The sequence below is a fragment of the Lonchura striata genome, chromosome 2 (assembly GCF_050655825.1).
Source record: "Lonchura striata isolate lonStrDom1 chromosome 2, ASM5065582v1, whole genome shotgun sequence".
NCBI classification, from domain to species: Eukaryota; Metazoa; Chordata; class Aves; order Passeriformes; family Estrildidae; genus Lonchura; species Lonchura striata.
The window spans coordinates 122817815-122831267 of NC_140704.1; the positions used below are offsets into that span (position 1 = coordinate 122817815).

Genomic DNA, 13453 nt, shown 5'->3' on the forward strand with positions numbered 1-13453 from the left:
GCAAAGTGGGCCATATTGCTTATGGGTAATAGAACATCACAGTTGTAAATAAGTATATCTATATCACATTCTGTGTTAATTATATGGTTGTGAGTATCTTTTCATGCCTAAATGGAATATATAGGTAGTTTTCCTCTTGATGAGATTGACTGAAATGCTGAAAAATAATTCACTGGCTTCAGCTGTGATCTCTCTGGGGCTTGGTTCTGGTTTTCTGCCATTAGAATATTTTTTAATAGACCAATCTGAGAAAGCTTTCTTTTAATGTTTTCTGCAGAGAAACCTCCACCATCTAGAAAGCAGATTTGCCTTTTCCATTAATTTCAAACACATGGAGTCATTTAGACTTGTGCTAATGGATAATGTAGGCTTCCATGATGACATCCAAGGAAAGGCCTCTTCAGGTTAGCTTAGATTAGTTGATAGACAGGCAGCTGATTTTTTAAAGTATTTTCTATTGATGCTTCTAGAGGCTCCTTCAGCAGCTTTTTCTCTTTCTCTTTCCTACTGCTTTACAACATTATTTAACTTTATAGTCTGTCACTGAGTACCTAGCAAGAGAATTAGTTGCCATCTCTCTGTTGCCAGTTTATTTTCCTCAGAGAGAAATTCATCACCTTCCTCTTGCTGAAATAGATGAGTGGTTTTATTGTCTGATTTAAGGCAGAAAGAAAGATGAATTAAAGCAGTATGTACTTTTGTACAGTGGGTGAAATAATGTGTTATGGGCTATTGTGGCAAAGACATACTTTTTTTTCCCACACTATGTATAAGTGTTCTTTGCCTTCCATGTTTTTTATACAGTTTTCTCTCTGATATGTTTGTTTTTCTCTTTATGTGAAAGAGGAATATGTTGACTATTAATGAAACTATAAACTGAAAATTCAATGTTTTAAATATGCCAAGTTTTAAATGCTAGCTGTGGCCCTATAAAGGAGGCAGTCTTTTGCAGACTTCTGGGTGATTATTATTCTGGGGGGTGTGAGGGAAGGCCCCAAGAGCAGGTTTGATGTTGCTGTGCTGCCGGGGTGGGAGCAGTGTGACAGGAATGGGCTGGGAGTCAGGCCAGGAGGACTGACAGCCCACGTGCTCCGATGCTGGACAGAAGGTCAGCTACACACTGAGTGAGGTGTTTCTTGCATCTCTGTCTCAAAACCAATCTAATAAAATAATTTATTTGAAAACTAAAGCTAAATAAGAAACTAACTTCAGTTCTGTTTCTTTGCATTTCCAGCAGGCATTGGGTCATTATTAGCTTAACTTTCAGGATGGTTCTCTGTGCTCTCCAGAACTGAGATTTTTATCCCAAGATAAAATCATATATATTCTTACCACTTTCCTCTGTGAAACAATCTCTTTCTGGTTTAACTTCCCTTTTTCAAGGCTGGAAATGTGGTGTGCTTAGCATGTTGAATGTACATTTACTCTTGGGGATTTCTGCAGTCCCTGCTGTGGTTGTTACTCCCTGCCAGGAGACAAAAAACAGATTAGAAGTAATAGACTACAGATTTCTGTTTGATTTCTCTGATTCTAATTAAATTTACATAAGGAAACTGGAATAATTGTTGCATTCAAATATCTTAAAAACCCATTCCTTCAGCACAATTTATGTATATTTAAAGATGTAATGAATACTGATCTTCATTTTTGCCATAATAAGCTGATAAAATATGTCTTGTTATTAACTATTTTTATGTCAACCCTGTCATTTTGTCGCTTCTCTATATAGCTTTTGATGATCAAGAGTATTCTGCTTTGGACAGCTACCCACAAACCACAGGCCTGGTAAGAATAAAAGGTTTTTTACTATATTACTTTTTCAAGTGTGAGAAATATTGTGTCTTTCACTGATTTGAAGAAAGGAATGACAGTTAACAAGACAGCAAACTAATTTGCTTCTTTTTCTGGTTCATGCAAACAGCAGCTTTAAAGTTGGCATACAAGTTGCTTATCTTTGTATATGGAGATGTCTTGAATCTTTCTTCCTTTTATATTCATTGGTACTTATTTTATATTCATATGATGTTAGATTGCTGCTGGGGGGTGAGAATTAGTAGAAAAAGCCAAGCCAGAAGCAGTTGCTCTGAATTCGGGTCGTTTAAGTGGTGCACTTGGCCAGTCAAGAATTGAAATGTTCTCAGATGGAACATTTATTTTCTGACTTGGTGAAAAGAGCAAAATTAAGTGCTATCAAATTAGAATCCTGCACTAACCCAAAATACTGAATAATAGAGTTCAGTTGTATTTCATGGGAATATGAAACAATGAAAAACAGGTGACTGTGCAACAGCAAAGGCATTAACCTCAATGATAATACTGGACTAAATGCAGAAATGAAACAGTTTTTATTTTAAAAAATAAACACATTAATGCACTTTATACTTGTAATTTAATGCCTGAAATTATCATTCAGAGCAATGCTTTGCAGTAAAAGATTTGTTTTCTCTTGTTCTGTTTCCTGTGATAGTTTCTACTGCTTTGATTTTAGAGTGGTTTTCAATATAAATTATTCCTCGGTAGGATTTCTGTAATAAATGTTTGCAATTACGATGTATGTGAACTATGAGTATTGGTGTTAGTGCTTGATATTATGATGTAGAAATTTGTTATTTTAATGCTTTAATGTTAAAGATTGTATGTGGTGGGATAAGTTAAACATAAACCATTCTTCATTTTATCAATACTTCATACAAACTTTAAGTGCAAAGCTCACTTTAAGCACTGACTATTCTGAATCTTAGGCAGAGTGACAAAGATCAATTTCATGATGGAAATGTCTGTGTTACACAAATTACCACAACAGTTGTCATGTGTAAGTAATTTCAGCAAAAGTAAAAAAAAAACAAACCCTACTGCTTAAAGAGAATATGAGTTCTTTAAAAATGTATTGGGATTTTAGAACCGCAGTCAGGGATAGTAGAATATTAATAATGTAGAGCTGCTCTTTGCTTTGGAGAAGTTTGACAATTAATTTACATTAATTATCATTTGGCCCCAGAAATGTATTGAAGCCTCTGAATTTCCATTTTTTTCTGTTTCACTTTTGTAGTTCAGGAACAAATCTAATGAATTCCAGAAAAATTCACTGTTGGAATCGGATAGTGCTTTTATTGGTGAGTTTGTACTTCCCCTTAACCATGTTGCGGGTGACAGACACGTGGTTTAGTCTTAAGCTGTGTCTCTAAAATTATTATTACTGTTTTAGAAGTTGCAGTGGTTGTAGCTATGGTGATTAGTTTAAAGTATTAGGAAGTTATGCCTCCAAATTAAAATGCAGAGATTTATGAAATTTTACTGCAGCAAATTTGTGTAGATGACACCTAGATTTAATGATGCTGCTCAGTTGCTCTTTACCACCTTCATCTTTTAATGAGAAAGCATCTTTCTCTGCTCCTCGTGCTTTGTCTGGGAGGTTACTCTTGTCAAGGGGCTTTTTTTGACATCTTCCCAGGATAAGGATTTGGATTTGTATAAAGAAAACCTAATATTTATGCAGGAAATGTGTTACAATGGTAGCATTGGCATTGCTTTTCTATTGTTCTGCTGCAAATAATATAATTTATTGACAATCACAGCTTACAATGGCAATCTGTCCACAGTGAAATACAAAAGTCTTAGACAGTCAGCGATTCTTTTCATGGTTATTCTTTTGATTTACAAGCATGCTTGATTTTAAGTATGCTTATATGGGTATAAAATAGCAATTCATTCTAAATTAGTCACTTTTCTGCTGTTCACATTTTATTTCATTTCACTTGCAACATTATACTTATAGATATTGTCACTTAGTCATCATCTGAAGCAGAAGATTTTTAGTTTTCTAAAGATTTTTGTATAGACGCCTCATGTAATGTCTCTCTATTCAGCCTTTATATGTGTGGATGTAATATGCTGTTTTATTTCCAGTTACTAGAAAAACCCAACCAGCTCAAGCCTTTACATATTATTTTCTATTAGCAGGTGTTTCAGTATCTTGAAATTTCTTTCAGTCATCTATAAGAAATCATCTTGCAAGGTTTTTATTCTTTGCTGTAGGGGAGGTGCAGGTACTTTTTGATGAAACAGTGTTTCTGTAAACTGATGATGGTTATCTCTGGCTTTGGTTAAAAGCAGATTTTTTCATTTGAAATGTATTCAAGCCCATTCTGTTAACATGCAAGTCCTGGAGTACAGGGTAGAACCTGGCACTGGGAAGAGCACAGAGTGGGGCATTCAGCCTTTTTCAGTGCATTTGGTTCTCTCTGTAGTCTGCAATACCTTCCTTTTCAGGATAAGGGTTACTGGATTAGTGCAGCCCAGGGGTGAAAGGATGCCTCGGAGAGCCTGTCAGTCTAGGCTGTAGCCAAATATCCCATCTCAGCCAGGACAGGCTCATGGAGAGCAACACAAGATGCAGGGCAGACATGCAGGGCTCTTCCAGCTTCTGTAGCTGGTTGCATTTCATAAGCCTTGCTAAGCTGGGCCTTTCCCAGGTTGCTTTTCACCAACTGGAATTAGCATTTTTGAATCCCTGTGTGAATTGTGTGGATAAATACCCAGCCTGTGCCTTCTGTGAACCATGTCCTTTTGTCTGTTGTGAGGCTGCCAGTTCTGTAATGGGGTGTTCTTGGTTATTTCCTAAGGTTCCTGATATTTATGGTCCTCTCACCCTTTCCCTTCTTCTTCCCATCCACCTGGTACTTGCAGTTTAGTGAGGTGTTTGAGTTAACCTAATATTATTTATTCCCCCCACCCCCTTTTTGCCTTTCCCCACCCAGATCATTTATGGCTGATGAAAACCATGTTCTTCAATAGTGAGCTGTATGCATTACCTCAAAATGTGTTATCTTTTGCATTGTTTGGGCTTTATAAATCTCTACTGACATTCTCAATATTAATCTGGTGACTTCCACCTCTGAAATGAAAAATAAAAATTATCATTCTCTGTGTGGGCTGCCTTCTCTGTGAATTGTGCAGCTCACATTGTCTGAGGGTCTTTGGTGAAATACAGGGGCTGTATTTTAACAGTGTTTGCCATTTCCTAAGAGGAGTGTAACACTACCCTCTGTTTTGCTTGAGGTTTTTTGATGTGGGTTTAAAATCCAACTCAATTTTGACATCTATTATGTCAGCATTACATATGAATTTATCTCCTAGGGCTCTGAAATTTGAGGCAGTTAGAAATAAAGTGTTTGAGGCAGATACAAATAAATTTATTTATTTTTTCCATTTTTTGCCTCACTGAAAACCCTTGAATCCATTTGTGTTAATGCAGTGATTTAAAAGCATCTCTGTGCAGCAGGATCTGAATGATGGATGCTTACAGGATACCATGATACCATCTGATACTGATGATACACTGATGGTACAAATATATTCTTAAGCTTGTCCTTTGTTGTGACAAATTCACATTGTTAAACCATTTTTTATATTCCAAATAATAGCACTGTTTATATATATTCAGTGAACTTCACTGAATATAGTGAAGTTCAGCTGGTCTTGTAGCTGGAATTCTGATACATAATTTGTTAGCTTTACACCATTTCGAAATTATGCTTTGATTTTTTAATTTGAAACATTTGTGATAAGAGCATGAGTACTATTGGTGAAACTGGGGAAAAGATGAGAGGAGAATAAAAAAATGTAATTTTAGGGAAAAAAACAACTGACAATACAAAAGAATTTTAAATATACCTCTTTTTGTTATTCTGAACTTGTTTGATATCAATCAAATTTATTTTTCAAACCTAATTATGTCAATTTTCTACCAAAATAACTGTTAAATTCTTATGGGTTTTTGGGTTGTTTTTTTTTTTTTTTGCTTTATGTGATATACTGGACTAACCACTTTTCCAAAACATGGCTTTGTTGTCACAGAGTTGGTGGTAGTGGATTCTGTAGAGGTTTTGTTGAGCAGAGTCCTTTCTTTTCCTGGGAGTCTCTGTTCCTGAAGGTGCCAGTGGGACTGCAGTAGGAAACAGAGCCCACTGTCTGCCCCAAGCAGCAGCAAAGCCATCAGCCAGCCCCAGGCAGGGTTACTGGTCCTGGAGGGAGAACCAAAAGTACTTATTTGAAATAGTTTGTGTTTGAAACAGTTTCCAGAGTCAGTAAAAGAGGAAGAAATAGACAAGTGGGAAGCAGAGACATGACCTTAGGCTTCATGTATATTATAAAAAGAGATTAAACTCCTCCCACTGTAATGTGATACAAGTATGATCAAAAGGTGTAGTTATTTATTCTTGTATGAACAGATGCTAACATTTTATTGCATGAAAAGGTGGAGATATGACTAAGGATGTGTGATTAAGGCATAGATTTTGTGCTATCATATTCCATGTAACACTGTCAGTCCATGTAATGTTATTATGTATTTCATGTAACATATTTGTTTATAACTCTTATTTTCCAAGTGTTCTCCCTTTCAAGTAGAGGTGCTGTTCTCATTTGAGTATTCATTTACTTTGAAGGTCTGGGTATAAACATATTACTGTGATGGAGTAATGTACAATATATTGGCTTGTTTCAAAACATAAACAGGTTGGAGCACTCTCTGGTATGCCAATTTCTTTGAAAATTATTTCACCTGTTTTTCCAGGTGCTAATGGGGAAATGTTTTCTGCCTTAGAAGAAGTGAATTTATTACCACAGCATCCACTGTCTGCGAGGGAGAGGAGACGATTGAAGCAGAGAGCTTTGGAGAGTGCTGAACGTGTAAGAACTGACAGATGTAATGTAAAGTTCCCTTGCTTCCACAGTGACTCCATGTTATGGCTCCTGAGGGAGTACACGTGTAGTTATTTGCCCTTTTAAGAAGGATGCTCTTTAACTGAAGGATGTGTGCATTTTTGGATTCCCTGCAGGAGGAAGTTCCACCAGGGCAGACGCCGTTGCTGCAGCCTGACAGCTTCTCCTTGCACTCAAACTTCAGCCTCGACGCTGATCAGGTGAAAGGCAGGAACGAGGAACGACTGCACAGACTGACTGAGCTCCAGCAGAAATCTCCTTCCTTGGGTATGCTCGCTGTAGCAGAGATGATGTAGTGAACAGTAAGCAATTACAATAATTAAAGGAACAACTAATGATAGGCTTCATGTAGCAGAACAGTGAGCAACCAGATCAAACACAGGAGTTATTTATAGAGCTCTGTAGCTGGTACAAGGGCTTCCCCAGCACGCCTCAACACAGCTTCTTCAGACTAAGTTTAGAGGAGGAGAGTAGAAAAAGATTCTCATATTCCTGTCTGATCAGCCACTCCTGCTTGTCCTGTGAGCACCACTGCAGTGTGGGCAGCAGGGTGGGGATATGCAGCTGGACAGCTGAAATGGCAGTAGGAGGAAATAAAACACCCAGGTGGTGAATGATGATGAGGTGCCTGTTTGAGTTTACTGGCATTCCTGGGAGTCAGATGTCTGTGGTCCAAACCAGCATGAAGATATTGCCAGAGAATTGTGTATGATGAAGTACTTCAGTTTCTAGTTAATTTAATTTTCTAGTGGTTTGTTCAGTATTTGAGTAAGGGAGTATTTGATACTGATACCTCTCACTGCACACACACTTGAATTCATTCCAAGTTTCTTACATCAGGTGCTGGGAGTTGTCTGGGAGCATCTCCAAATGCTGGCTGGCTGATCTTGATCCCTTTTGTGTATGAAGTACCAATCATGGCAACCATTAATGGCCTTTAATTTCTCACATGGGTTGTGACCCAGTTCATACACTTTGTGCTAATGAATTTTCATATGAGTCTGAAATCTCCCTTTTTTTTGGAGGTAGTGCTATGCTCTCTAGGCAATTACAGTATCAGTATCCTTTTTATAAACTTAATGAGAGTACAGATGCTGGCAGTATTTTTGATTCTGTTGCTATGGGTACTCTTACAAGCACTTCATCTTTTTTTTTTTTTCGTTTTTTTTAACCATCTCTCTGTGGTTTTAAGTCACTAAAAAAATAAACCCTATTCATACTAATTTTCTTCTATAATCTAAATAAAATCTTTAATTTTACTCCATCCAGATATATTTGCTATGTGAACTACTATTACTTCAGTATTTTTCAGTTGTATTTCACCTCTTTCATAATTTCACCTCATATTGTATGCAGTACACACTTTTTATCTTGCTTGCCTTCTGTTTGTCACAGCCTCCAGAGCTTCAGTCTTTAGCTAAATATAATTTTGATGTGTGTGTATGTATATATATATGTATATATTCATATGTCTGTATGTAGCTTGCTCTTTGGATTACATAGGGACCCATCACTCATCCTTAGTATTTGTGCCTCTTGACAGGTAGTAACAGATCCTCTTGCTCAGCTGTAGCTGTTCAGGCTGCACTGCTGCTTGCCCTCCTGTTCCCCCCTTGTGCTCAGGGATGCTACAGAAAAAATGAGGGAAGCCAAGTTTTTTTACTCATTTTCCCTAAGAGTCTGAAAGAACCCTTGTGGCATCCTCCTGCTTTCTGAGCAGCCAGGACCGTAATTTCTTCTCTGCCCTCAGAGACACTGCTGAGAGAAAACAAATCTCTCAACCAGGTTCCTTAGTTATATATTTATCTTCCCTTGAAATGACCAGAGATGGCAATTCACAGGCTTTGATAAATTCTAAGAGCTGAACTGGTTCAATAAGGAAGCTCAGTTCACAGCAGTTCACTTTCTCCTCTGGGACTGATGAGGGAATCCTAACGGCATCCTAGTATTGTTTTCTTAATTGGAAAATTAGACAAATGAAGTCAGGCCTTCTCCTCCATTTTCACTCATCCAAAAAAATTTCCTCTCAGTGTAGACTTGGTGAATATTTGGGTGATGGAGTCTTTGTCAAGCAAGGTGTGTGTGTTCCTAAGGACATAAACAAGAGCAGGCTCAGATCAGAAGAGGGAATTCTCACAGATTTGGGCACACAAGATGCGCGGCTGTTGGTGTTGTGCAGGAATCCAGGTTCCATTCAATTTCTAAACTGGGATTTCATGCTATGGAAAAGCTTCCCTTATCCTCAGCCTCCACATCCAAACTGAATTATCAAGAGTCTTGATATGTGTCCCAATTAAGGACAGGTTTTTAGGGAGTGTGCAAAGTGTTGAAATTCATAGTGAAGAAGTTCTGCAGTGCAGCTGATCTGCTGGGCTTTCTAAAAGCAGGACCAAGTGAGTCTGATCCAGTGATGTGCACTGTGATCTTACTTCTGGCAGAACAGTTGATCTTGCCTCTGACATCTGCAAGATCTAAAGGCTTTGCTTTAAAGGCAGAAGTAGTTAAGTGTGGGGAAATGCAGCCCTCTGGCCTGCACATTCCCAGTTTGTCTCTAAACAGCCTTATTTTTATTGTTGCTGGATATTATTTCTTAAAGCCGCAAACAGAAAATTAATTTTCTTTAGGGATCACTTGTCCTGCTGTGTGCTGTTAACTCCTCTAAACCTACAAATGCAAAAAATTCTGGGTTCCAACCCAGGGGAGAGTTGATCTGGCCCAGGATTTAGGAGACAAAGAGGTTCACTCTGCCAGCTTCAAGCACAGGAGATGACAGGCCCTAGAGAGAGGGAAGTTTGCTCTCACTTCAGTGTTGCAGACAAGTTTCAACCAGATTGGGAGGGCTTGGAGGATGATCAGATCACTGTCTGTGTGTTGTGACAGAATAATCATCCCTGCTAAGTTCTTTTGGAACAAAAAGTATTTGACATTTTGTTTTAGAACCTGCAATCCCACCTAACAAGAGGGAAACTGAGCCCTTGCTTCCCAGTGTATGTGGGGTTGTGCAGTTCTGTCCTTCCCTTCACCCCTGCATAACTGCCTGCTGCTTCTCCAGGCCTTGGGCTCTCACACCCATGCTTAGACCATAAATTTTCAATGTTTAATGAGAATCTTCAGAGAAGCTTTGGTTTAAATTCTGATTTTTAAAAAGACATCATTTTTGCAGAATAAAAATCTGAAATTCATAAAAATCATCCAAATACATAAATAGCAGGACACTTATTAATTGCTTAAGTTAATTATTTATACACTAAAGAATATATGATTTTGTTTTGCTTTAATTTTTTTAAATGTTTTTGCAAAAATGTTGTTTTTCTTCTCCTAATCAGAGTCTTTTAACTTGTTTCTGCCCAGCTTTGGCATGAAGAAACCAGAACCTCTTCATTGATGTGGATCAGTTTTAAGAGGAAAACATTGCATTTTTTAGCTGTTATAGATAGAGGGGGTTTGCATAATTTTTTGGTTTAAGTATGTAAAAAACTAGATGCTGTGAAACAAAAAAATGAACAGCAGAGAACTTATATCTTTATACCCCTTCATATATAGTAAAAATGTATGTTGTTTGATAATCCACACTAAGAACTATTTGTTTAAGACATTAGATGTATGTATAATTGCTGACAGAATAGAAACAAGTAATAGTAGAGTTCAGAGTGATAAGGACCCCAAGTTCATAGGTAAGGCAGTTCTGGTTTTTGTTAGATGGGGCTTATTTTGTAGCTGGAAGATCCCAACTTAGCCAGTTTCAGCATGACGTTGCACTGAGGTTGAGCTGTGCTGGGCTGTGGTGCACAGGCTCACTTGCATTTGCACTGTTAAGCCAAGTTAAAACAATTCTTCATCAGTAGGAGACGGTCTATACAAGGTTCAGTCAGGCCACTGTAATTGAATGGCCTTATTTTCACATGCATTTTTATGCATATATGCACTGACAGATTTCATTCTCCCTAAATAGAAGCTTTTTGGAAAGCAAGAATCCTCTGCTGTGTCCACCCACCTCTGCCTGTATCCTTATCCCCTTGGTGAGCTGCTGGGGGGAGCTGTTCCCCAGAACACCAGCGAACGCGTGCTTAGTAGAAATGTAATTTAAAAGCATTATTATATATATATTTTAAAAGCATTATTGCTGCACTGATTGCAGCCAAGCCTGCCCAGTGTCGTGGTGGGAAGAGCTTCTGTGCCGTCTAACACACGTTACTCTCCCCGTAGGTGATGACATTTCCTTAGGGGACGTGGACGACCTCCTGAAGCGCGCTCAGTCCCAGGCCAGCTCCACTGACACCGTGGCCACGGAGCCCTGGCTGCGGCCGGGAACGTCGGCCACGCTCCGGAGGCTCCTGGCGGAGCCGCCGCGCTCGGCAAAGCTGAGCCCGGAGACGGCGCTGCCGCTGGGCTGGCAGGGCCTCTCCACCGCGCACGGCTGATGGCCGGAGCCGCCGCGCCTGCCAGGGACTCCCGCACGGAGAGCTCGCTCCCGTGCACAGCGTGTGGAGCTGTGTGTGTGACTGCAAACAGCAATAATAAAGGCTCAGACACTGCAGTGGAATGGAGATGTAGCACAGGGATGTTTTCTGTGACGTGGGAAATGGAGGAAAAGCTTGGCAGCTTTTGCACTTTTTATACAACTTAAGTTTCAGCCTCAGAGTGTGCTGTGTGTGAATTTGATATTAAATCAAAGATGTTTTTTAGCTTTATAGTCAAACTCCAAAACTTTCTGGCATTAGAACAGCCCAAGAGCAGAAGGGCATTAGGTTTTTACCCAAAGAGCGAGTAAGTTGAACAAGGACACTTGGTTTTCATATAGGATAATTCTGTCCTGCATGAAAGCGCAGCTAACACTTCCATGGGAAAAAATTACTATTAACAATGTGTCTTACATTCCCTAACTTATTGTGTGCTGAAAATACAGATATTGTTGAATATATTTATGATTTATGTTTCTGATTGAAGAGTTAATAAAGTATTTTGTTACTAAAATTTTTGTTATAAAAATTGTGAAAGCCGAGTTCAATTTCCTTATGATTTGCTTCAGCTTTCATTTACTCTTGAACAGACTGGAGTATTAAGGCTGTCTCCAAAGAAATAAAAACACATGGAAAATCTGTTCAAGAGAGCACAGTGCTTTAGCAAGAAGGACATGGAGCAATATTTTAGTTCAGTGAACTACACAACCAAGGTGAAGCAGGGGTAATGCTGCAGCTTTCCTTTTGGTTAGGAAATTCTCACCCAGAGCCTAAACCTGATCAACAGGGGGAAAAAAAAGACCCTAATAAACCACTGATGAAAACAAGCACTTTTTATAAAGGTCTTTATTTTTACATTGCCACCTTCAAGCTTTTGTAAACCTATCTGAAGGCTACAGCAGTTCCATGATGATGGCAGGCAATGTTTGCTGACAGATGTACTTTCATGTGGTTTTGAGCTTCTTCATGGGCTTAGCATGTTCCTTCCCAGAGAGGATTTGCCAAATCAGGGTAATTCTTATCCTGAATTTCTAGCTCAACAGTAAGAAGTTTCATCAGTGTGGGTCTGACATCAGTGGCCACTCATGCAGGGGCCCTGGTGAAATCCCTGACCTGGGCTGGAGCAGGTACCTCGCGCTGCATGGCAGCTTCAGTCTGGACTTCCCAGAGACAGAGGAAATAACTTTGTGAAAATGCTTTATAATAATACACTTGCCACCCTCTCATACCTTTTATACTTTGTCACCTGCCCTGATGGCTCTCTCCAGTTGCTTCATAAGTTGAAGTTTGAGACACATTCACTGTACCAGCTCCAGGCTAGATGCAGAATTTCTCATCAAATTGCCTACAGAGTTTAGTTATTATTTCCTTAATTTTAATCTGAATTTTTTCCCCAGAGAGAAGCATGAAGTGTTCCCCTAAAAAGCTACACTTGTTCCACTGCAGTAAGTTTCATAACTGTCACAGACCAGAAGCTGGCATTCCTTTCTTCCAGTTCAAGGCCAGGATATGGCACAACCCTTCTGAATTACCTTTTTCACCTGTGCCATGGCCTGAAACCACAGCAGCCCTTGGTACCATGAACTCTTCCCTGCAGCTGCCCTCCCTGGGGCACTACTCAGGACATGGAATCCTTTGCATCTTTCCAGATCATGACAGCCTCACCTGCAAAATAAATGTTATCTGTAGTCCCAGCCCTGCTGGATACTGAGATCACTAAAAGAGCACCTATTCTCTGCCCCAACTCCAGATTTTTGAGAACAATCATATATGTGAGTGTTCAGAGAGCTGCAAGTTGAACACAATGCCCAGAATACACCTGGTGCTGCTCTGGCATTGCAAGAGCTAAACAGAGGCACAGAAGAGTTATGATGACACCAAAGTTCATCTCCCAGTGAACCAAAATTAAACAGGTATTGGCTCTTTTCCACATGAGCAATAAATAAGGCATAAGAAGGACAGGCTATAAAATAATAACTAAAGAGTAGTGCACAACAAAACAAAAAAGCAGTGAGGTTTAAAACCAGAAAGACTCAAAACCCCAACTGCCCATGTTTTTAGACAGTTCATTGTACTCACTACTCTGTCTTGAACACAGATGATTAGAAAGCAATTGGCCACACAACACAAGAACAGTGGCTGTTTAAGAGGGCAGCAGGGACACTGGCAATGGTCTCAGAGTAAGTCTACTAAAGCCACGCATGACAGTGAATAGGATGGGACACATTATACTCACTGTAAAAATTATTACTGGTCACTGTCAGACAAAG

At 39.2% G+C, this 13453-nt stretch overlaps 1 protein-coding gene across 42 annotated transcripts in view; it reads left to right on the forward strand.

Moving 5' to 3' along the window:
- Window positions 1–11697, forward strand: part of CSPP1 (centrosome and spindle pole associated protein 1) — a 61902-nt gene extending 50205 nt beyond the window's left edge. For all 42 annotated transcript variants that reach the window (XM_085572167.1, XM_085572168.1, XM_085572169.1 and 39 more), the window contains 5 exons: window positions 1730–1785; window positions 3050–3113; window positions 6575–6690; window positions 6840–6990; window positions 10930–11697. In XM_085572167.1, the coding sequence (XP_085428293.1) occupies window positions 1730–1785; window positions 3050–3113; window positions 6575–6690; window positions 6840–6990; window positions 10930–11144 (602 nt within the window). In that variant the 3' untranslated portion in view covers window positions 11145–11697. The remainder of the gene's footprint in view (window positions 1–1729; window positions 1786–3049; window positions 3114–6574; window positions 6691–6839; window positions 6991–10929) is intronic.
- The last annotated feature ends 1756 nt before the right edge of the window (window positions 11698–13453 follow it).